This window comes from Mus musculus, chromosome 11 (genome assembly GCF_000001635.26).
Source record: "Mus musculus strain C57BL/6J chromosome 11, GRCm38.p6 C57BL/6J".
In the NCBI taxonomy this organism is placed as follows: domain Eukaryota; kingdom Metazoa; phylum Chordata; class Mammalia; order Rodentia; family Muridae; genus Mus; species Mus musculus.
Window position 1 is genome coordinate 23744809 of NC_000077.6, and position 26552 is coordinate 23771360.

Sequence of the window (26552 nt, forward strand, 5' to 3'; positions counted from 1 at the left end):
AAAAGTACAGAAAATAAATTCAAAAATACATATATAGATGGAAAATATAATCTAACAGTTTGAGAACAGCACTCGGGAGGCAGGTGGATTTCTGAGTTCGAGGCCAGCCTGGTCTACAGAGTGAGTTCCAGGACAGCCAGGGCTACACAGAGAAACCCTGTCTCGGAAAACCAAAAAAAAAAAAAAAAAAAAAAAAAGAACTCTAAAATTATTCAAACTCTTAAGAAATGCAAAGAGTAGGAGAAAAAAAAAAAACCCAAACCAAACCAAAACACACAAGTGAAAACTTCTAGGGGAAAAAAAATACAGATTCTGAAGATATAAAACTGCACTCGAATGTTTATTTTACAATATTACAAGCATGATCAGCTTTAGACGATCTGTCCTTCAGCAGAGACTGTCACTTGGTCAGCTCATCACTTGCTAGTGTACATAAAAGTCTAAGTCCAATTCCTAGCAGCACATTTAAAAAGGCAGCAGGGACAGCACAAGGCACACTGCTGTAATCCCCACACTCAGCTAAGATCCATCTGTAGCTACATAGCTGTTTCTAGTGAGCACACACACACACACACACACACACACACACACGTATACACATTACTCCCAACTTGCCATACCTTTTTCATCTGGCAGGTATCTGAAATCCATAGACTCACTAACTTCCTGGTCAGAAGGCCTCCGCAGCTGCATTTTCACTGTCACAGGCTCCAGTATAGCTTTGCAATACGGAGGAGTCTTGAAAACAATGGCTACTTGGCGGTGTACATCAGCTTGTGAAAAAACACCTCTGGCTTCCCAGTCATTCAACACAAAACGAACTTCTATATCATCTAGTGAATAAGATGCCAAAGAATAATAACAATGGGGAAACGGTACAATACATATATTAATCAAATATGTACTACTAATTCAATTAAACAAAGCTGATAAATACCTTTCTGAACTTTGTCACAAAGCAGAAATATTTCATCTCCTCCCCTGACACTTCCACAGTTCTTGTTCACACGGCAGATCCTTAATTCTGCAGTATTTGGGGCACCTAAATGCAAAGGATTAAAAAAAAAAACATTGGGTCTCGGCATTGTCTTAGTTAATGTTAGTTGTTGTGATGAAACACCATGACCAAAAGTCGCCTGAGGAGAAAAGGGTTATTTCCCTCATAGTTCCATGTAACAGTGCATCATCAGAAGCAGTGAGGGTGGATGGGAGAGAGGGTTCAGATGCTCTTCCATAGGTCCTGAGTTCAATTCCCAGTGACCACATGATGGTTTACAATCATCTGTAACGGGATGATTTTTTTTTTTTTTTGGCATGTCTGAAAAGAGCAACTGTGTACTGATATAAATAAAACAAATAAATCAAAAGAGAAAACGAGCAGTGAGGGCAGGAATCTGGAGGCCGGAACCGATCCAGAGGCCCTGGATGGGTGCTGTTTAGTGGAGTGCTCTTCATGGCTTGCTCAGCCTGCTTTCTTACAGAACCCAGAACTACCAGCCCAGGGGCGGCCCTACCCACCATGGACTTGGCCCTCCCCTGTGAGTCACTAATTAAGAACATGCCCCACAGGTTTTCCTATATCCAGATCTTCCAAGGAGAATTTCTCAATTGAGGTTCCCTCTCTGATGACTCTAGTTTGTGTCAGTTGACATAAAACTAGCCAGTACAAGTACAAGGGGAAGAATTTCAGGAAAATAATTTAGAGAATAGATAAAATTTTAATGTATAGATAAAGGAAACTAAATGTTTTTTGTGTGTATTATAGCTATGTTGTGGTATGTCTGAGTGTAGTTATGTGTGTATTATAGCTATGCTGAGGTATGTCTGAGTGTAGTTATGTGTGTATTATAGCTATGCTGAGGTATGTCTGAGTGTGGTTATGTATGTATTATAACTATAGTATGTCTGAGTGTGGTTATATGTAGGCCCAGGTGAGCATATGTCACAGCATATGTGTGGAAGAGGTCAGAGGACAACTTCAGGTGCTTGCTAGCCCTCAACTCCTACCTCTTTTGAGACAGTCTCTTTGTTACTTATGGCTATGTACACCAGGCTAGTTGGCCTTTTAACTTGAGCAGTTCTTGCCTCTTCCTCCTGTTTCTTGGTAAAGGCACACTGTGAATAAATGAGTCATTTTATATCACTGGCTATATCCCTAGGGCAATGCAGTTCTCATTTATCTTCCGAATATTATTATGATAGTTCTTAAAGGTACCCAAGGCTCTCTGTTAAGAATAATCTACCTCTATACTCCTATGGTCCAGTATTCTACATGCAAATCAGGTGTGGCATATACTACTGGTGAATGTGTGTGTATATACACAAAATATTTTGGAGGAAAGTTTTAAAATCTTTTCAAATAAACTTCTATATCCTTTGATGTAGGTATCTGTCAAAAGTTATTCTTTTAAAAATAAATGTCAGAAATATTTGCATAAGAGATAAACATTCAGGAGCCAGTGACATAGTTAAGGCAGCAAAGCCTGACAACTTGAGTTTGATCTCAGGGAAACACATGATGAAAGAGCACAGCCAAGTCCTGTAAGTTGTCTTCTGACCACACACATATAAACAGGCAGATACATGATCCATAGAGAGTTGTCTTTAAATGCACACATAAATATATCTACTTTGGTATAATTTGCTTACAAAAGGAAACAAACCAAATATATTCTTAAATATGATTCTTAAAAGTCATCTTTTTTATTTTTTATACTCCATATTAATGATTTCTTAAAATTAATATATAGACATATAAAAAAATATGCTTCTGAACAAGGTGACACTGGCCTTTAATACCAGCACTTGGGAGGCAGAGGCAAAAGTAGAGGCAGGTGGATCTCTGTGGTTCAAGGCCAGCCTGATCTACAGTGAGTTTAGGACAACCAGGACTGATACACAGAGAAACCCTTTCTTGAGAAAAAAGAAAAAGAAAAAAGTATAAAGCAACACAAAGAAAGGAAGAAGAAGGAAGGAAGAAGGAAGGAAGGAAGGAAGGAAGGAAGGAAGGAAGGAAGGAAGGAAGGAAGGAGATAAATATTCAGCTACTGGAAACCTAAGTGGGGTTTGGGGTATAGCTCTGTACAATGTCCTGGTTAAATGCCAGCAGTGTTTAAAAAGAAAAAAGAAAAGAAAAAGTGATTGAAAAAGGTTCAAGATACATTGCAAAGAGAAAAGTTCTGGGATTTTCTGTCTCTATCTATTGAGGAAGGATCCCATGTGACACAGTAGGGTCTTGAATTCCCATTTTTAAACATGGTAAAGGAAAACTTAACTCCTGATCTGCCTGCTTGGACTTCCCAAGTGCTATTATTATAGGCATGCACTACCACTACTGGCTTGAAAAAAAGTTGTTTTTTTTTAAAATATCATTGATCTTTTTTTTTAAGTTGCCAAACTTAGTGGGTGAATGGGGTTGATGAGGAAGATGGTGGTGTCTGTGCTTATTCAAAGGGACTACAGTGTATGCTTGAGGACAGTGGCCATTTAGGAGGAGACTAATGGTGATTTGCTCTTCTTTCTTATATATGTATATATGCTTGAGGGTTTTTTTTTCTATAATGAACAGTGCTTTGTTTATTTGTTTGTTTTTTGTCTGAGACAGGATCTTTTTATGTAATCCTGGAAATCACAGGGTAGACAAGGATGGCCTTGAACCCACAGGGATCTGCCTATCTCTATCTCTGAGTACTGGGATTAAAGACATGCACCGCCACCCCTGGCTTCTTCTTGTTTCTTGAGACAAGGTCTCAATGTGTAGTCCATTATGCCTTCAAACTTTATCCTCCTGCCTCAGCCTTCTGGTTGCTAGAATTATATGCACAAACCACCAATCCCACCTAACATACTCCTTTTCAAATTGCAAAAATCCTTTAAACTTTTCAGCAGTTAAGGAAATGAAACAAGCTAAAAGTACAGACATAAGAAAATTAAAGCACTTACGGTTGTCATAAATTGGGTTAGAAACAATGGGAGGCAGAGCAGTTGTGAAGTTACCATGTTCATCAGGAAGGAAAACTTGAAAACACAGCCTCACCACATTGAGGTCGCAGTCTTCAATGTCCAGCAGCTGCTGTTCAGGGACTGAACAGTACAATCTCAGATTTAGAATGTAGAACACATAATACTAATACTTTATTATTACCAAAATCCTGCTGTCTTTCTCTCTGCCCACAACATCCAATAACCTTAACCCGCACCTACGTCTGCAGAAAACTAAGATGGGGTTCAATCTCAAGAACAGTTTTCATTATTGTACAGTTACTATTTAACAGTATATAACAGACTGTAGCCATGCTCAGAGAGAGACTATACCAGGGACTAGGAACTTAAGGGCAGAATCATAAACTGACCACCAAAATCAAAAATCTTAAATATGGATACAAGTTATAGACAATGGGAAACATGCATACTTCATTTAACATAACACTTGGCCCAGTCTGTAATTACGTTCTAAATCTAGCAAAAATCACCATCATCCCTGTTCTTATAGGTAAGACATTGATTTTAAGGAGATGACATTATTTGTCTAAATAATAAATTTTACAGCTAAATAATAGCATGGAAATTTGAAGCAGAGGGTCATATTAACTTATTAACATATTGCACCAGCATTTTAGAGATGCAATGTGAAAAAGATATCAGATGATATAACTTTATGTGTAAGTCAAGTCAGCTTAAAAACAAACTGCACACCAGGGCATTTTTACAGTTCTGAAAAAAAAATACAAAAACTTGCCACAGAATATAGTACAATAGTCTCTTTGCATTGATATTTGAAAAGAAGCCCATTTCTAAAACAAAATATTGCTGCGTTTTGAAATATTTTAAGCCTATAGCAATAAATTGTTACTAATATATGCCATATTTTAAAAACATAAAATTCATTAAATTACATGAAAAATTTACTTGGAAAGGACACTAGTATTAAAATTAAAAGATTAAATATGAAAAATAATTAGCTAAATTCCCCAGTCTTACAGGTGATAACTTATTTAAAAAAACATATCTCACACAAAGCCAGTCAAATAGTCTCAGGAGTTATGCTAACACTGAAATTTATTCCAGTATCAGCATTCTTAAGCCTAACATTTGAGTCTATGAAAACATACTTGTACAACTAGAAAGGTCAAAATGGGGCTGAGAGAGATGATTCAGTCGGTAAAGTACTTTCCTTGCAAGTATGAGCTCAACCCTCCAACCCATGCAATGAAGCCAGGTGCAGTAGTAGTCAGGCTCCTGATAATATTCTCAGTGCCAGGAAGGCAGAAGCAGGGTACTGGTCGCCATCTAAGCCCGCAGATGAGAACCCCAGTTCAAAAAAGGGAGGCAGAAAATGTTGGAGGCAAACATCTGAGGCAGTCCTTTTGCCTCCATACCTAGGTACGCACCCTCATACCATGTTCAAGGGGAAAATATGAGGTTCAAAATGCTAAGAGGGCAGCACCTGTATCACAGTAGCACAGTTGCTGGGACCAGGACAGGCAGTAAGAGTGCAGGACTACTGAAAGTCTCATTTAATAGCAATATAAATTTAAGAGCTCAAGGTTTCAGTGTCTTCATTTCAAAGTGAGTAATCAATATTAAAACAAAACAGACAGACAGAAAGACAGACAGACAAAAACAATGAATGGCTAGGTGCTCCTGACAGTTTACAAATAAATTTCTGTTAATAGAAACAAGTTGTAGTATAGTCATACAATGAACAAATACTCAGCAATAAAGAACAAACTATGGTTATATTTTCCAACAATATACACTGCAAAACCAGTAAGACCAAGTGGAGCCAGGCAGGAAAGAATATAGAATATAAAAGAATACTTCCATTTCTATAAAACCCTAGAAAAATTAGGTGTGCTGACAAAAAGGAGATGAGCTGTTGACTGGGGCAAGAGCTGGAAGGAAAGAAATGATTGAGAAAGATCAAAGACAATTTGGGAGTGGGGGAAATGTTTCTTTGCCTTGAGGTTACATGAAAGACTGTATCTGGGTGGATTTATTCAAGTATAAGAGTTTAAAGTAGTAAAATGATTTATTAAAGAAAAATAAAATGGCTAATAAACTAAAATATAAATGTATTTAGCATCCCATGATTCTATCAAAGACAAGAAATTCTATTTTCACAAAAGATTATAATTTGGGATATTTTGCTTTGAATTTTTTCAGTATGTAGAAAACCAGTTTTTATTTTATCAATATTATTCCCATCTCTGTACGACATGGTTAAAAACTACTGACAACCAGGAATCACAAGGGATATCTGGATCAGAGTAAAAGCTGAAAATTCAATTAATAACTGCTTTGTGTGTGTATACAGTATGTACAGATAAGCATACGTGAGGACGTAGAGATCAGCACTAAGTATCAGCACTAAGTATTTTTGAGACAGGGTCTCCCACTGAGCCTTGCCAGCTCCAGAACTCCACCTGGAGCTACCTCCCTGGTGTTGAGAATACCTAGCTCTTGTCAAAGGGATGCTGAGATTGAACTCAGATCTTCATGCTTACTTCACTTACTTGGTCATATTCCCTACCCGGAACTAATTTTCTATAAAGCCTAAACTTTATCCTGGAATACAAAAAATATCCCTTCTCTCTCAGTCAGCGCAGCACCAGATCTGTACTTAGGGTTTTTTTTTTTTTAAGATTTTATTTATTTATTATATGTAAGTACACTTTAGCTGTCTTCAGATCTCATTACAGATGGTTGTGAGCCACCATGTGGTTGCTGGGATTTGAACTCAGGACCCCGGGAAGATCAGTCAGTGCTCTTAACCGCTGAGCCATCTCACCAGCCCCCTGTACTTAGGTTTTAATCTTACATGACTGTCACCTACAAGTGCCACTTCTATCCTATCAGGCAAAGTCTTATGCACTCAGAATGGGTGTATCTGCTACATCTTTGTATTTTCACTAAACACTGAAGATAGGATACATACAATTGGTTATTACCTTCCTTCAAATGACTAAAGGCTCAAACAGAATTCAAGGTTACCCGTAGCTACACAGTAAGTTTAAGGATGCAATCTCAAGTAGCTTGAATTACACGTGTGTTCTACCATGCCTAGGCAAACAAAACTACTAAAATAGGTACATAGAATAACTGCATACACTTAGGAATCATTTACCTACTTAACAATATAGAATGCTAAAGGTACCAGATGCCATAGCCAAGAGTGTCATAAAGGCCAAGGAAGCAGCTCATTTGGCAGAGTGCTTCTTTAGCACACACAAAACCTTGAGTTTAATCTCCAATGATTCATAAGCCAAGTGTTATGATGAATGTGAAGGATCCCAGTACTGGGAGGTGGAGCAGGGGATCAGAAAATTCAAGGTCATTCTTGGCTACATAGTGAGTTTGAGACCAGTGCAGAATACATGAGACCCTGTCTCAAAAGCAGAAACAGAAACAAAAACAACAACAAACATCAAATGCTTAAACTATAAATGGTGGTATGTGTCTATAACCCCAGCAGGAGGGAGACTTGAGATAGGAGGACAAGGCATCTGAAATTAGCCTTTTTTAATGTGGTAAGGCTTTGTCCCCAAAACAATAAAATAAAAACAAACCACTTAGTAAGTGCTATTCACAATAAAATGTACTAAACAGTAAGATTTATTTTACCAATACAAAAACAGACTACAAAAATATTTTGAAGGGCTGAAGAGATGCCTTAGTACCTAAGAGTACTTGTTGTTCTTGCAGAGGACCTGGGTTTAATTCCAAGTCACATCTTGCAGATGTGACATACATTTGCAACTCAAGTTCTGAGAGATCTGACCTCCAGCTATATTTGTGGTACACATACATACATGCAAGCAAAACATTCATACAAAAAATCAAGAGAAGTCTAAAAAATATTTTGAGTGGCCAGGTATGGAGCTCTTGCCTGTAATGACAACTTAGAAGGTGAAGATCAAGAGCCCAAGGCCGGCCTCAGCAAAGCAGCAATTCAAGCTGGCTGGGCTGTATGAGATCACTATTAAATAACAGTGGTGGTAAAGGAGGAAAATACTTTATAACATAGTGTCCATCCAACACTCAGAAAGAAGGGTGATCCTGATGGTTGGTAGACTGGCATAAAGAAGAAGCATATTGAAAGAATCAAAAACACTTGGAGAAGGTTTCAGTTTTGGGGTTTTCTGTTTTAGCTGAGCATGGTGGCTCACATCTACAATCCCAGAACCTGGGGGCCAATGAGGATGGATTGCTAGGAGTTCATGGCCAATCTGGAGTACGTAGTGAGTAACAGAGCAGCCAGAGCTACATATAAAGACCTCACGTCAAAATAAACAACAAGGGAGGGGAGGCTTCCACTTAAATACAAGTCAACAAGTAGAATTATACTATAAATAGAAATCACAGTCCACTGATAATACAAATAGTAGAAATTATAACAAAGCACTTACCATTGAAAGGATTGATTCCTGCACTAATCCTTAAAATAATAGCTTCTTTCACTTCCTTTTTCTTTACACACCGAATACCCAAATTTTGAAAACTAAAAGCAAAAAATGAAACTTTCAAAATCACATCATAGTTAAACAAAAGTATGACAAAAATCAAACATACTCAGAAAGTCAGCTCTCTGCCACACCAACCTCTAGGTCACAGATCCTGTTTCTGACTGTGATAATAAAGAAGATACAAGAGAAACAAACATAGGCCTGCCTAAGAGAATTGTTAATAGAAAAATAGAGCACATGGTGACATGCCTTTAATTCTAGCACTAGGAGATGGAGGCAAGTGGTACCTTGGTTACCTAGCAACTTTTAGGCTACCCTGGATTATGGGAAAACCTGTCCCAAACTAAAAAAGTATATAGAGTATTATATAACTGTCAAATATACTATTTTATAATTACATTTTGCCAATAGGCTTAGTCAAATATACCAAGGTAGATAAACATTACAAGTAAAACAAACAAAACCATCAAGAAGCAAAGTTTCACCTTCCAAACAAACTCATGATCAATTTACTAAAATTGGTGTATCAAAAGGTACAAAGACAGCTGGACCCTGAAATATGCAGGTATGTTTTGCTAAACTTATAGCAGTGTTAACCTATGTATTTTTAAAAAATGTATAGAAGTGGCTAGTGCATTTTAAAAATTATATATATACATTACCAAACTTAAGAGTGAGGTGATCAGAGCTGAGCATCAGCTCTTCTGGTTTCATGAACATTTCAGAGGTTTGCTAGCACTCCTTGGGCACAGAGACAATCTGTTAGAGCTGAGCACCTGTAACCCCACTTACACACAGTTATCCACTCTGATGAGGAACCGGGCTAGCCTTCTTATATTTGATTCCCTCTGCTCAGTTATGATGCCTGCCTAGCTCATCACTAAAAAATGTACCATGAAATATATGAAAACACAGCTGTACAAGGTCTTGCTGTGTACTTTAGCCTGGCCTCAATTTTTTTCATTGACAACAGAATACACTTTATGCCATGTTATATGATTACAATATAGGAAATGAAGTATTTTTATTAGAGAGGGTTAATACTAACAATATTTAGCAACAGTTTCAAAGGGTCATTTATGGAAAACTTCTCAATAGCTACAAATATTACTCATTTGCATATGTGTAATACAAATGATGATGGGGGAACTCCCCTACCACCATCCAGTCATACTTGTTCCCACATGGAAAAACCATGACATCATCTGAGATGGGTGGGTGTGAATAAGGAAGCAAAACTCAAATGATAAGAACATCACTGTTTCTTCAAACTTCACTTGGCACTTGCAGCCAGAGGCTGCCTGGTTTGCCTTACTCCATGTTCCTATTACTGTATGTTCATGCTTCATGCTTGGCACTCACACCTGTGACTTCATTAGCACCTAAAATAACTTTGCCACTTCCTTCCTCCTCCTCCTCCAATAACAAAAAATAAATTGTCAATTCTTAATCCTTTCTTGAAATCCTGCAACAAAATAATTCTTCACCCTAACATACACGACTTGGTTTTCTTTCATCTGAATAACCTCATCGGGTATGCACAGAGGGTTAGCTCAGTAGTGTGGTACCTGTCTAGCACATCATACCCTGGAATCAGCCCAGTACTAAAGAAAGGAAAGAAGGGAAAGAGGCGAAAGCACTGACTTAAGGAAGCTAAGAATCATGGGGCGTCTGATCATTCACTCAATGTACTTTTTCATAGTCATTCAACACGTTCTGGAGTTCCAATTGTGCACTAAAACTCCCAAAGGGAATGGAGATACATTTTCCTCTCTTCATGGAACTTAGTGTCTGGAATGGACGGTTGGCAAACTCTAAATCATGGGCCAAATTCAGCATACTGCTCATTTTGCAAATAAAGTTTGTATTGGAACACATGCATGTTCATTCACTCACATATCTTTTGTGGATGTTTTCCTGCCACTGAGTAGGACATAAGAGTCCAAAGGGCTTACAAGGCCTATGATACTACTAGAATTTAAAAACAAACAAACAAACAACAACCCTGCTAGCTCAAGTCTTGTGAACTAAGTAAATCACATCTCTCTGAAAGAACACTGTGAACAGAGACTGAAGGAACACTCTCCTGACTGCAGTATAAGATCAGAGGCACTAAGCTGGACAGTGGAGGCATACACCTTTAGACCTAGTACTTGGGAGGCAAAGGCAGGTAGATCTCTGAGTTCAAGACCAACTTGGTCTAAAGAGTAAGTTCCAGGACATCTAGGGCTATACAGAGGAAACCCTGTTTCAAAAACGAACAAACAAACAAAAACCCCAACAACTAATATATATATATATATCACTAGAGTGGGACAAAAGATAAAAACCAGGGGCCATCGAACAACAGCCAGAAAACTACAGGTTACAACAAGTTTGTCTTCACAGAAATCAAGAAAGAGTATTCAAGACACAAATGACTGACTGAAAGTTTGAAACACTGCTGGAAGATCAAGACATGCAGGCGTTAAGATTTCTTGTCAAGTGTGTACTTCTAGGGCTTTTTGTGTTTTGTGTCATTACTATTAATAAGAAGAACTTTTTGGAGATTATGTCTGTGTATTACAGGATAGTCACAATTATTTTGTAGAACATACAGAACGAAGAGATTAATCACAACATATGTTTTCTTACTTTCAACAATATAAAGAGGTATACCTATCCAGACATGGTAATGCATGCTTACTTATAACCCCGGTGCTCTGGAGGCTGAGGAAGGAGGATCACTACACGTTGGAAGCTAAGCTGAGCTACACAGTGAGATTCTGTCTCAAAACAGTCAAAAGTTAAAAAATAAGAAGTGGTGGATATGTTGGCAGATTTCTAGCCTAACATGTATAAAGTCTTACGTTCAATCCTCATAAACTGGAGGCAGGGTCTTAAGGCTATGATCTCACACCTCTAATCTCAGTATCTGAATCCTCTGGAAGGCAACCCTAGCCTACAGGAAACTCTGTCTTAAGGGGGGGGGGGGAAGCCAGGCAGAGGTAGGGCACGCCTTTAGTCCCAGCACTGGGGAGGCAGAGGCAGGTTGAGTTTGAGGCCAGCCTGGTGTACAGAGCAAGTTCCAAGACAGTGAGGGCTACACAGAGAAATTGTTTTGAAAAAAACAAAAGAACAACAAAGGAAAACAAAATAATAACATAAAAAATACTCCTACTGAGCCAGACAGGGTGGTGTTACCTCTAATGTCAGGACTTGGGAGTTGGAGGCAGGAAGGTAAGTACAAAGACATTCTACATAGTAAGTTTGAGCCCAGTCTAGGTGCCATTAGGAAGAATTTCTACTAACTATCATGTGCGTACCTATTAATAAAGGATGAATGCAAGTGGTAAGAACAAAAATTTTAATATCAGGTTGGTGAGATGGCTCAGTGGGTAAAGGTGTCTGGCAACCTGAGTTTAATCCTCAGGGTCCACGTGGTGGAGAAGAGAACCGACTCCACCAGCTGAGCCAACTCTGACCTCCACATGCACCCCAAGCACGTGTGTCCTCCCCACAGGTAACAAAGTGTAATTAAAATGTAATGTACATGTTACAGTAAGTTAAATACAGAATTATTTTGCTATAAACTAAAATTATATCTTTGTCCTATTGCTGAAGGTTTCTGTCACTGTATACTTACAACAAAGGTCTGCGTTCTGGTCCAAATTCTGCTTCATAGTATCCATCTCTGCAATCTTTTCCAACTAAATCATGAGGATGAGGCTTATATGGATCATTCTTTGTTACTAATGTAATTCTTATTTTTCCTTTTCCATAGTAGTTCATAATCTGAAAAGGGAAATTAAATATACAGTCTGTATGTATATCTTGTTAACAATAGGTAGGTATTGTAGCATATGCCTATAGCCCCAGCATTTGGAAGGCTGAGCAGGATCAGCACAAGTTCAAGGCCAGCCAGGGCTACCTACAATAATGCCCCTTTTAAAAAGCAAACAAATAAAAAGAATTGATCCATTAATTTAAGTTCAATTTATATAATGTAGTCAGCATGCAATAAAATTCAAATAGTCAGCAGTTTACTTGAGATTAAAGTTTTCAGAGAATATATCAGCTGGGAAAACTTATCTTTCAATTCCTAAAATGTTTCTTTCTGCCCTTATTTTATCTAGCTTTATCATCTGTTTATTTTCCTTTTAAAGCAGGTAAGCAGGCCAGGCATTATGGTGCACTTTTAATCCCAGAGTTTGGGAGGCAGAGGCAGACAGATCTCTGTGAGTTCAAGGCCAGCCTGGTCTACAGAGTGAGTTCCAGGACAGCCAGGGCAACACAAAGAGACCCTGCCTCAAAAATCCAAAATAAATAGTTCTTATATTTACCAGCCTTTTTTGTACAAAACTTGCTCCTTAACTTAAAACTGTTGAGGTTTGGTCTGTTGCTATGTATTGTAATGCTAAAAACTGGCCCTGGTTGCTTCAGGAGATGGAAGATCCTCATGTACACCAAATATAACCTTGACCCCCAACTTATCCCTGATTGGTCAATAAAGATGCAGATAGCCTAGAGCTGGGCAGAAGAGAGATGGGTAAAGTTTTGGTTCCTGGGCGTGGGGACTGAGGCAGGAGACCATGAGGGAAGAAGGAGAAGGTGGAGAGAGGAAAAGATACCATGGGGTAGGTGAATCATGAAAGCATGGCCATAAGGGCTGGCCAATTGCAGTAAGAGTGGCCCAGGCATAGCATGTCAAGTTGTAACTCAGAAAGTAGATACTAATAACTTAGAGGGTAGATATCTGCCCAGCTCTAGTGCTTTAAAGGCTTAACATAAATATAAAGGTTTTAAGTTTTTAATTTGGGAACTAAATGATCCAAGGCAGAGTAGAAACCCCTGATTATATATTACTACAGCAAAGACTTGTTGGGACAGAAAAAATACAAACTGTACATATAATTTTGATGAATAAAGTAAGATGATTTAAGAAGAACTAAGGGCTGGTAAGATGGTGCGGCAGGTAAAGGCATTTGCCACTAACAACTTCAATCTCTGTATCTCACAGTAGCATAAGGAGAGAACACACACACACACACACACACACACACACACACACACACACACAGAGAGAGAGAGAGAGAGAGAGACAGAGAGAGAGACAGAGAGACAGAGAGAGAGAGAGAGAAGTGTCAAAAAAAAAAAAAAAAAAAAAGCCTGAGTCCTCTAAGACCACATAGCCAACAAAAAACTTTGTGGTAAAGGAAGTAAAAATAGAAGCAGGTTTTGAAATTCATCCCTGACTGTACCCACGCCACAGGTGAAGGGAAAGCTGGGATCTTGGTGGAGGGTGTGACCATCAAAGGAGTGAGAGCAAGACCTGCCTCTTCAGAGGCACCTTCTTTCAAAAGTATCTGAAACATCTCCTCAAAATTTATCTGAAGAACCATCTCCAGAACTGGTTGTGTGTCTGGCTGCACCCTGTAGACAGCAGCAAACTGTGCTCTGAGCTGCATGTGTTACTTCCAGGTCTACCAGGATGAACTGGAGTAGGGGAGTAAGGAGTTAAGACACACTGCTCTGGAATGCTTTAGGAACACAATTTTTTTAAGAGAAGCCAAAAATGACTCACAATGTTGGAAAAAAAGAATTTTAAATTAACTTTTCATTGTATGTCTTTGAACACTTAGAAAGAATTTAGATAATTCAAAGCAATATTATTGCAAATAGTGTGATTTAAAAACATGAAGTTATGGGCCTGGAGTGATAGCTCAGCAGCTAAAAGCACTTGCTGATCTTCCAGAGGACCAGAGTTCAGACCGCAGAATTCATGGTACACAGTTCACAATTGCCTGTAACTCCAGCTTCAAGGGATCTGATACTCTCTTCTGGCCTCCATGGGCCTATGCGTGCACACACATGTACACACATACTCACACATTCATATACATATATATATATGTATGTGTGTGCATATATAAAATATTTTCTTAAAATTAAGTTCGTACAGTAGATAGGACAAAAGCCTTTAGGCATATTATTGTACAAATACACTATATATTTCAAAAAACTAGGAGGACTTTGAATGTTTCCACAAGGAATGATAAATGTTTGAGGAGCTAAGTATGTTTAACTTGATTGAAGCATTACATGATGTATACATGTATTATATATTACATGACATCCCATTAAAATGTACAATTTAAGCATCTGTATCAGTTAAAAATATAAAAACAGAAATTTGGGAATCTATATATAACTTGGCAATTTTGTAATTCTTCTTAGGCTCAATAAAATAAACTGTAAATAATAAGCTAGTTACAAAACAGTAATTTCAGATCTATTGGTGAAAAATTAAGGACATTTCAAACTCCATTTTGAGATAGTCTTCCTTTTATCCATACAAGTTTCTAGGCCCAAGGCATCTACCCACCACAGCCTCCCAAGTAGATGAGATTTTGATGGGTGACACTGCCCCTGACTTCTATTAACTTTGTTTTCATTTGTTTGTAGAGACAAGGTCTTGTTTAAATAGCCCAGTCTGGCCTGGAACTTCTTATATAGGTAAGTAGTCCACAACTCAATATCTACCTGTTTATGCTTCCCAATGCTTGTCATGTACTACCAGACCAACTCGCTATTAAGGATTTTAATTGGCACTTAAACGATAAAAATTAGCTAGGCATGATTGCACATGTCTGTAATTCCAGTATGAAGAAACAGAGGCAAGAGGCAAGATCACTACAAGTTTGGGGCTAACAATTTTGTTTGAAAACACTAAACATGAATAAATGAATAAATAGATTATAAAAATTAAAAGGAAATGTAATTTATAAATATCAAATATAAACATACATTATAAAAATGGTATATTTGCTAAATTCACTTTCAACCAAAAACACTGTTTTCACAGGCTAGGGATATATAACAGTGGTAGAACACTTGTTTATCATTCCTAATATTCTAGGTTCAATCCCTAGTACTGTCAATAAAGATAAAGAGACCAGTAGCTTGAGCCTGTAGTAGCAGCACTCCTATCAGGAGATGAGCGTCAGAAAGAGAAGAACCCTGGAAACTAGTGGACCAGGTGTATAGATAGAGTGGAAAAACAGCAAAGACACCCTGTCTCAAAACACAAGAATAAGACGCCAACCTGCCGAATGCTGTCCTGACTCCCACATGGACACTAAGGTACCCGAGTGTCCACATTCACACACACAAAAGAGCACTTTACACACACAGAAAAGGAACGATACTTTAAATGATGTTAATAACTCAGAGTTTGGGAGGTAAGCATAAAGGTATGAAAAAAAGAAGGGGAAAGTTATTAATACCCTCTATACTAAAAGGTCAAAAAATGTTCCAAATCCATCTTTAACTTATACAATAATTCCCTTGACCAGTATACGTACAGAATGCTTTTTCCTCATTAAATGCTTTGTGTTACAAGAGGGATCCGATCCAAAGCTGTCAGTGTACAGTAAGCACTGTGAATCACTGCAGTTATATTACTACATGAACTTTAAAAGCAGGAAAGATTCCTTTAAGAGATAACCCTACACATCTAGCTATTGGAGAGCAAATGCAAAGAAGAAAGGGGGTTGCAAAAGACTGTTAAACTGAGTCTTCTGCCAGGTGGTGGTAATGCACACCCTTAACTTGGGAGGCAGAGGCAGGGAGATCTCTGACCAGTCTTGTCTATACAGAATGAGTTCCAGGACAGCCAGGACCACACAGAGAAACCCTGTCTAGAAAACAGTAAAACAAACTGAACCCTTAAAAGTGAGATACTGAAGAAAGGCCATTACCTGGACAGACGGGTATGTCCGGTTGTTGTCTGTGCTGCGCTCCCCTGGGATGCTACCTGCTGATCGCCCTTCACACTTGTATCTAAACCGCATTCCCCTCTGCCTTGGCTGTTCAATTATTTCTACGTATGGATTATATCCACCTGAAAATTTTAAAAAGAACAGTGCAATGAGATTAGAATAGTAATATAATAGACATTAATGGATATATTTTTTTTTAAAAAAAACAAAGATCTTTTTCCTTCCCAACATTAAATAACAAAGTTAAAATGTAATCTTCAAAGATTAAATGATGAAGATAACATTTCCTTATACAAACTAAATTCCTATGTAGTATTAACACATAACTGGTGAGTTCTTTATTGCTTAATATCTATACCTAATGAGTGTATTAAGTTGTGAGATAACAACTCTTAGAGTTACCTGTCCACATGAGGGCAATTATAAAGTTTTTCTTCCAACATTTCCCAAGAAAGGTGAAGAAAATAGTATTCAGAAGTACATTATATTCCAAAACTGAGTAAAATGTACTTAACTGCTTTATTTTAAATTAGACAATCACTGCATGAAAGAACACTCATTAAAAATTAAAGTGGACTTACGTCCTTGCATAGGCGAGTCTGGATTATCAAAGGATCTGTACACAATATACTAAAACAGTATACTGACTTTAAGCTCAACTGAACTTTCAAATCGGTCCCATCTAAATCTTCTCCAAAATGTAACACATAATGTGGAGATAACAAAGTCATTTACCTTCCATAACAAATGTAATTCAACATACGTACCCTTAGGATAAAACACTATAAATATAACTACCAAAGTAAGTGTGTTGAGTAAAAGAAGCACATACTATATGATCCATTTACATGAAACTCCAGAAATGTAAGCTAATCTATAATGAAAAAAAAGGTGATCACTATTTGTCTAAACTTGGTAGATGAGAAAGTTTGAAGGATGGTATTTCCAAGTATGGAGGGCCAGGCCTTAATAGAGGTAGGCTGATCTCTGTGAGTTCAAGACCAGTCTTAACTATATAGCAAGTTCCAGGCCAGCAGGGCTACATAATGAGATCTCATATCAAAAAAAAAAAAAAACTAAAAAAAAAGTTTATATATAATTATTATATTATAATGAGTTTTAAGTATATGTCAATAAAACTTTAAAAATATATGCATCTTCACCCTTTAGCCAAGTCATGGAAATAGAAGGTCCATAAAATAACTGTGTTTTCATGTTAAGGCAGGTAACCATGTGATTTTACTTCAGGAGTATAAATTCCCCAAACCATAAACCCATTTCACTAAGGCTTATCCTGTAGAATGTAAACAAGCTTCAGAAATGGTGAAACAATGAGTTTTTTAGTATAGCATGGGACATGGTCTATTCCAAACTGGGCACTTTTCTTTTCCTTGTAGAATTTACTATGTATATGTAGACCCAATTGACCATGAACTTGCAGTGATTTTTTTGCCTCCTGAGTTCTACTATCAAAACAAAATAAGATCCAGCAAGAGTCTAGCAAGACCCTGTGTTTAATAATATCTTATTATTAATATGCTCTGTAAAATATGTGTTAAATTCTTCCAAGTATCACACATACAAGTGGTAATCAGTAAATGGTACTACTATTACTTCAGATGTTGCTCTCTTGAAGAAAGTGACACCCTCACTATCACAGCTGCTACTCGGAAGGACCCTATACCCAACAGCAAGCAATGACTATACTAGTCATCGCAATGATGTTAGTGTACAGAAGGGGGAAATACTAACAAAATTCTGCAGAAAGTTATAATAAGAACAAAAGAGGAATCTAACAGTTTAAGAGAGGGAAAATGTAACAAAACAAGAGTGGAAAGACATTTTAGAAAAAGGGAAGTAATTGTCCATGACATCAACCACCAATGGAAGTAGAGTGCACTACCACTCTTAGAAAGAGAACCAAAAGTCCAAGCACATCCAGTAATATGGATTTTGTTGTATATGTGAAAAGCAATCAATGCTTTTATTCAGGAAATCAAAGGCTCAGATTAGCTTTCTAGAGAAAGAATTCTGATGGTAGTGGTTAGACTAAAAAAAAAAAAAGAAAAGAAAAGAATCAGTTTAAGACGACTTACATACATGCACATACATTTTATCCTATAAACACACACACACATACATACATACACACACATACATACATACACACATATAAGAGGTTAACAACAATATAATAGAATTACAACAAATGACTAAAACAAGTTATTTAAAACTTTATGAAATTTTTCTTTTAACATTTTGGACTACAGTTGATTACAAATAAATGAACTGAAAAAAATCAGACTATAGGTAAGTGGAGAGTATTGTCATATGAGCAAAAATGTGGATATGTCTGAAATATAGCTGTTATAAAGAAAAAAGATTATTTCAAAAAACAAAACTGACATATTTTGGTATCTAAACATCAAAGAGAAATAAACCACTAGTGGTAAGAGTCTGGGAAAACAGCCCAGTCAGAAAAATGCGTGACATTCAAGTACAAGATCCTGAGTTCAAGCCCCAGCATCCATAAAAACAGCCAGGCATGGTAGCATATCCCTGTAAGCCAGTGCTGGAGAGGAGATAGGAGGAACCTTGGCAGTCACTGGCTTGCCAGACTAGCCTAATGAGTGAGTACTAGGTCCCTGTGAGAGAGACACACAGGGGGTGGGGGCAAAGGGGAGAATCAATTGTGGCCATGTGGTTTTTCAATAAATTATTGCTGCTACCTTTAATTTTATTCATTCTGATTTAGACCTCTTGCATTTGAATCTATCACTCATTTGCTTATTCAAATGACAGAAAGCAGGCTGAAGGATCTGGGTACAAACTCAGTACCACCAGAAACAAAACAAAAGAACACAAATAAACAACAAACACACACACACACACACACACACACACACACACACACACAAAAGAGAAAACTACTTTAATCCAACAAAGTCCATAGTAATTACTGGAAATATAAGGCAAATGAATATTTTACAATGTGTGTATCACTGTATATGTAAAAATTACATCGTAATTTTAAATATCTTATATGCCTATGCATTCTTGTAGGACTACTTAAGAGAATGTACCTTTCTCTTCAAATGTGTTAAATTCAACATGATTTTTTTCAGTGGCATCTTAAAGAACTTATATGGTTGAACTAAATGGTCAAATAAATCCCAGCCCACTACTTAAAAGGTGTTCTGGTGAGAAATTGATAATTAATGATATCATTAATGATAGCTGGATTTTTTTTAAAGGAGAAATATAAAAAACATTGCAGGGTTATTCAAAGCAAGTTACACATTTCTTTAAACCAGTGAGTGTATTTATAAAACTATGAAATACAAAGGACCTAAGACTAAGTATTTTTAAAATTTCTTAAAGTAATAAGAATTACCTAAATATTGTCATGTAATTTCATGCATTTATATTTATTTTTCTTCTTGTAGAAATTCTCCATTGAGCCAGGAAATAGTTGGGCACAACTTTAGTCCTGGCACTGGGAAGGCAGAGGCAGGTGGATCTCTGATTTTTGAGGCCAGCCTGGACTACAGAGAGTTCCAGGACAGCCAGGGATACACAGAGAAACCCTGTCTCAAAAAACAAAAAATCAAAAATATACCAACAATAAAAAGGAACTCTTCATTGATAACAAGTCTCACTCAAAAACAAATTTCAGAATTTATAGTCTACATTCCCTATTGGGAATAACTTTTCCGTCCTGTAAACAAACAATCAAGGTAATTTTTAAGAGCAATTATTCCAAACAAAGCAAAACAAAACAAAACAAAACCAACCCCCCCCCCAAAAAAACCATTAGTTTAGGGAAAATTAACTATTGTGTTCTTTATGTTTTGAGACAGTGTCTTATCTATCTAGGGCTAACCTCTAACTTGTTTTGTAGCCTAGGCTGATCTTGAACTTCTAAGCCTCTGGCCTCCACTTTCCTAGTGTTGAAATTATAGGCTCCACTACCACAGACTTTGTACAATGCTGGGTCCAATCAGGGCTCCTCAAGGCTGGGCAGCTACTCTATCAATTGAGCTACATCCTTTTTTGAGACAGGCTCTCAAGTAATCTACGCAGGCCTCACTCAATGTGTAGCTTGAGGCTTTCCTTGAACTTCCGATCTTCCAAATACCACGACTACAGATTTCTACCACCATACCCAGCTTTGTTATTGAAATGAAACTACATGTTTTACTTCTTCAAGTTACTGAATGGCAGAAATTGTATTACTTATTAATGTCCTAAATTAATATCTGTGTGAAAATTAAAATTCCAAAGCTCTTTTGTGTCAGTGATTCAAAAATTAAAGGACTATATTAATGATTATCAGTCCCTCCTTATTATATTCCTCAATAACTGGAAAAAAAAACCCAGTACTTTGTAGGTACCAGAACAACTACACCTTCATGCTTCCTCATATGTGTTCATATTCTGATTTAACTGTAGCCCTCCTAGCTAGGAAATCATTGGTATCATGTGTCAGTAGAATGATCCAATCATGTTCTTCCTTGGTACTGTTTTACAATGCCATTCCTCTTGAAGATGAAAAATTAAAAACTGTAGTCCTCTATGGAGAGTACGAAGGAAAAATTATAAACCAAGGAACCTTAGGGAAAACAAATACTCTTACCTAAGGTTACAGAAAGTCACTATGAGTTTTAAAAGCACAGAAATGTTTTCAAAGTTGTTTCTAAACAATTTAATTAAGGTATTTTTCTTTAACCAGGACAAGTGTAAAGTCTGGATTGGTCTCCATATTTTTTAAATATATTTTTATAAATTTTGAATTGCTAATATCTACTAGAATAAGTTTTGAATTATAACTAAAATGCTTGCACTATAGTTATGATTTCATTTGCATTTAGGTGCAAGAGAATGCTATTTGAAAACACTGAGCCTATTTAAAATCTCAAGTATGAGTTTTAAGATTAAAAAAATTAAAAATTAGATTTTAAGATTAAAAAGGAATTAGAAATTTCTTTCACATTAGAAACATTAAAAATAGATCAATTGCCACAATTATATATAAAATAGGTATATCAACAAAAATACTATTGCTAGAATGAGAAGCCATAATTAAGTACACAATGAGAATATGTTACATATAATTAATTATAATACCAATTAAAACACACACATAGGTATTTCTCACAGATTCTCTTAACTTTACTCTTCATAAAGAGAACTGCTGTTCATTTTAGAGATGCTAAAACTTCAAAATAATATAAAATTTTGAGGAAAAGGATTATTATTATTGTTTTTTTTTTTTGAGACAGCCTCATTGTATGGTCTGGATGGCCTGTAACTTGCTTTATAAAGCAGAATGGCCTTGAATTCAGAGCTCTGCCTGCCTCTGCCTCCAAGTGCTGGGATTGAAGGAATGGACCACTATGCCTGTCATAAACACATATATACACAGTACAGTAACAATTTTTAATAATATAGCAGTGAGGCAGTCATAATCCAAGGAACTAACAAATCTGACTACCAAATGGATGTATGTCTTCTGGGTCCATAGCCACAGAAGAGCTAGGGAAAGAATGATAGCGTGAAACTCTTCCATGAGATTATTTTTTTAAAGAATAAAAGTCATAGGTGTCTTTAAACTGCAGAGGTGTAATTACAACCAAGTTTCAAAATAAAATCAACTTTTAAATTTATGTAACAAGAAAAAAGTTGTTAAGCATAAAACCTCAATAACAGATATGGCCATAACCTATAACCTAAAACAAATACAACTATCTTAAGAATATAAGGTGAATATTTAGATTCAAAGTCCCTAGAACAGAGTTTGTTCTGGGGCTGTATATCAGAAGCCAAACCACTATCTAACCTCACAGAGATCTGAGGAGAAATGAAACACTTCAAGAATAAAGTGCAGACAGATTTCTGCAGAAACATCCCAAATTAATCTGAATACTCTGAAGACCAACTGCCTAAGACATGAAGAAGTAAAAACAACAATGCAAAGTGTTCAGGGAAGTAACCCAATGCTCGGATCCAAGCATAGACATAATTATGGATAAGACAGGCAAAAAATGTCTGGCAAGTTGTCACTCTCCCAGTCACCCAACCAACCAACCAACCAACCAACCAACCTCATTCAACTGAAACAAAGAAAACATTCAAAAGATGGCCTTTGATTTCCCTTTATATAAAACATATCTGAGCCTTGTTATTTACAAGGCAGCACAGAAATGGCAGTCATAGTAAGCATGGTTGAGAAGAGCTGACTAGTGTGCTTCTTTCTCATGAAATCCTAGGGAAACAGCTTTTGCCTGGAACGCAAAGGAGCAAGCAGCTAATAATCATACACTTCCAAATATCATCTCCATCCAGAACTTTCTGCTGAGTATTCATCACAAGGCCAACCAAAGCCGTGTAAACGGTTTGCAGTAAGATATCACTGCTGTGGATACGGGAAAAACAAAACAAACAACAAACTAAAAACCAGTCCTGAGAGGTTTTTACCTACTAGAATACAAAAGTAATGTTTAAAAGTCTTTCCTCAAATAAAAAATTCATGGCAGGGCCAAATCATCTCTATTAAGATTTCAGATGGGCTGGTGAGATGGCTCAGTGGGTAAGAGCACCCGACTGCTCTTCCAAAGGTCCCAAGTTCAAATCCCAGCAACCACATGGTGGCTCACAATCATCCGTAATGAGATCTGACTCCCTCTTCTGGAGTGTCTGAAGACAGCTACAGTGTACTTACATATAATAAATAAATAAATCTTTAAAAAAAAAAAGATTTCAGACTTAAAAATACAAGAGATCCAATTAAGTACAAATTTCAAAGGAACACTTTTTTTGAAAATATATCTTCCTCTGCAATATTCAGCTCATGTGCCCATAAACACAATCATGCAGAGAACCCATATGGGAGAAAATTGAAACAAAAAAATTGAGAAAGAGACCACATATACCCTGTATCCACCATTTTCTCCATTCATTCTTGTTGTTACATCACCTACTATTACAACACCTTTATCTCTTTTTCATGTGCTGCGTTTCTGAAACATCTGTATTTGTGAACAGTCTTCCTTCTTAAAAAAGGAAGTCATTTGTTTTAGCTGGCCACTCCTAACTTCCAGCTCTATTATTAAAGTGTAAGTTGTCACACAGCTATGTTCACTTTTATTGGGGGGGGGGAAAGGTTATCTTGAAATTCATACAAAAAGTTGGTGAGTAGTAAGGTCCACAAAAATAATTCCTTCCTATACTTCCTGTTATGTGACACAGCAGAATCATGTTAAAGAAAAAAAATGTGACTAAATACAAACTTTCTAAATTTTAAAGTACATTTCACCAAAGACAATCTTAATCATTAGTAAAATAGTATGTATCTTACAAGGCAACTGTGCACCTCCCTCCACTTTGTTCTTTTTAGGAAATAGTGAAAATTTTTAGATATGGACACAAGACAGCTAACTTAAATAGAATACAATTGTTTGAATAATGACTGCTTAAATATGCAGATCTTTGATCAGGAACATTTTTTTCCATGTTGCCTGCTATAATTAATCTTATCAAAAAGCTAGAACAAAGCACAGTATTGTTTAAAAGGCAATGAAAAACAGCTTAATGGCTAGCTAGGAAGTCTTAACTTGCTAATTTACCTGAACAATAATTAGTATCATCATATAAAATCCTGTCTTTTCACAACATTTATATAATTCTGCCCAGGAGATTATTATCTACGACACTTTACATTTATAAGCACCACCTATTCAATTACACATACCTATTTACATATGACATCGGAGAGGAATGAACAAATGATCTCAATGCTTGGTAATCAATATGAATACTTTCCTAGGTTTCAGTACTATATTGCAAAAAAAAGGATCTAAATTACATAATCATAAGTTAAACAGTTTTGTTGCTTTTAAATTAGTATTTCAAAGGGAATGGGAATTTTAAATTTATTTCATAATTTTTCTCTATTTGGTCTTTATAACTGATATAAGGTACCCAGACTCCTTTAAACTATATTTTTGCCTAGAAACTTCAAATAGCAGAATTACAATTTAAATGACATGGTGTATTTTAAGTAGTCTCATTTAGTGCAACCCTTGATAAAAGATCAAAAAGCAAGAAGATAATGATACTACAACTTGCAGATTTGTTTTCTATGTTTGTTGGGATTTTTTTTTTTTCTCTGACAGTACTGAGAACTGAACCCAGGGCTTCACAGAAGCTGGGCAAGCCCAACCCAACTTCTAAATCCTTAAAACTTGCCATTTCTTTTAAAAAGTTCCCCACTTTAACTTTTGGAATCATTTCTATAACAGCACAAAATATATGTCCTTAGGCAAATTGCAATTGTATTACATTTTAAAATCATATCTGTCTTACAGTTCTTTAATAAATGACTTTTCTGTTGAAAAAAATTCAAGTATTGCATTCATACACTATATAATAAGATTCTATTAGGTAGACAAGGACAGAACTGTTTTAACAAAGCTTGCCACTCTTTACAAATGTCATACAAAAATCTCTTTCTGATTACCAATGAATTAAATACTTAAAGCCTTTTTGTGCTTCTAATCAGAACATGAGTTAAATTTACAAATTTACTAGAGCATCTGAAAGCCTGGCTTCATTTAAATGGGTAAAGAGAAAGTTGAAATATTTTAAACTACACTTGTTTTCTCATGAAAACCACAGACAAACTGAAATCAAGTGTCATGTGAAACACCCCAGTTTCCTTTACAGCAGGAGTTATGATATTGTTCTGCTCAACTCTTAAAGAGTTCACTAAGCTTTCTACTTCCTCTTCTCTGCCAGACGTCGGCTGCCTTCTACTGAGGGTCACTGGGAAGATAAGGGTCAGCGTCCTGCTACAGACAGAAGGTGTCATTTTTAGCTCCCACCACCATCTCAGCTGCTTCAAGTGCTTGCTTTACATATAGTACGACTGTCATACTAAACTCCCCTGTCCTGTAAACTGTTTCTTATAAATGTCCCCCTCAAAGCAGATGATCCAAAACTTACTAGTGGCAGATAAAACACTGACATTAAACGATGACATTTTCAACCCTACCAGTTACTTTAAAGTATAATCAAATCTCGTCCTCTTGCTGCTAACAAAACGCGCGTGCAGGTTTGGGGTTGGGGGTTGAAGGGATCGAGGTCTCTACACGGTAAATTAGACAAGCAACATCTTTAGCTCGTGGGGGCGGGGGTAGTGTTTTCGCTTGGAACGAATTAAAACGCCACTGAGGACTTTCACAGCCACGCCACATTCTGTACCAGTGTCAGCCGCTAGCACGATTGGACTTAAAAAAAGAAAGCTCGTCTGAGGTCCGGAGGTTCCTCTTTTTTGTTCAAAAATGTAAAACTGGGTCTCCATACCACTGAGTCTTTAAACGCGAGGCTTCTCTGCTCTCCTTTACTGAGATTACCCCCTGTGATCCTAAAAGCACACCGTTGGGAATTTCGAAGGTTCTGGCTATTAGGAGAAGATCAGATTACAGTGCGCCGCTTTGATTTCACACGCAAACCCCGGAGCGGGCAACTTTTCAAACGGCTGACAATTTGCCAGATGAGAAGACTTGAAAGGCAGACCGTCCTAACCCCAAACGGAGCCCCCGACAGCTCCTCCCCGTGACCCGCGAGTGCTCGCCCCGGTACTCACTCGAGGCCATGGCTCGGCTCCGCGCGCCGCTCGCTGCAGCTTCCAGCGTCCGGCCCGAGGCTGCAAGGCAGCCAGTCAGTCAGTCAGTGAGTCAGTCAGCCAGGCAGTCGGTCAGGCAGGCAGTCAGCCAGCTAGCCCGTCAGTCAGCCAACCAGTGAGGAGGCTGAGCAGCCTCCGCAGCCGGGACGCCTGTCCTCGGACCACCCCCGGGCCTCCTCTTCTTTCCCGGCTCCTCTGGGTTTGCGGCTCACACCTTCCCACCCCCGAATCTTCGCGCTCCGGTCACTAGTGTCCTGGCGTCGCCTTGCCAGGATGCCGCGGCAGGGGCAGGGGGCGGGGCGGACCGCCCGGCGGAACGTGGGGGGAGGGGGGGGGATTTCCCGCTGCTTACGTCACTCGCGCCACCGCCTACCCGGGGCGGGGGGCGGAGCCTCGCGGCGGGCGCGCGACCCCGCGCGGGCCAGTGCGCTTACTTCCTCCAGAGCCACCACAGCCTGCACGCTCGCGCCGGGAGCTCCGTGAGGGCGCGCAGCGACGACTCCGCGCGTGAGAAGCCGTCGGTCCCTGAGAAATCCCCCTCCTCCAGAGTCCTTGAGAGCGCCGCTTAAAGCCGAGGGGCGTGTTCGTGACGTCATGCTGGCCGAGCGGCCGGAGGCGGGCCGGGCGGTGCACCGGGCGCGC

General features: G+C 37.8%; 1 protein-coding gene across 1 annotated transcript in view; it reads right to left on the reverse strand.

Moving 5' to 3' along the window:
• Nucleotides 1–26161, reverse strand: part of Rel (reticuloendotheliosis oncogene) — a 34123-nt gene extending 7962 nt beyond the window's left edge. The window contains exons 1-7 of the mRNA NM_009044.3: nt 25872–26161; nt 16205–16347; nt 12091–12239; nt 8409–8500; nt 3943–4083; nt 938–1042; nt 621–833 (exon numbers count right to left, since the gene is read on the reverse strand). Of these exons, the coding sequence (NP_033070.2) occupies nt 621–833; nt 938–1042; nt 3943–4083; nt 8409–8500; nt 12091–12239; nt 16205–16347; nt 25872–25881 (853 nt within the window). The 5' untranslated portion in view covers nt 25882–26161. The remainder of the gene's footprint in view (nt 1–620; nt 834–937; nt 1043–3942; nt 4084–8408; nt 8501–12090; nt 12240–16204; nt 16348–25871) is intronic.
• Between the last annotated feature and the right edge of the window lie 391 nt (nt 26162–26552).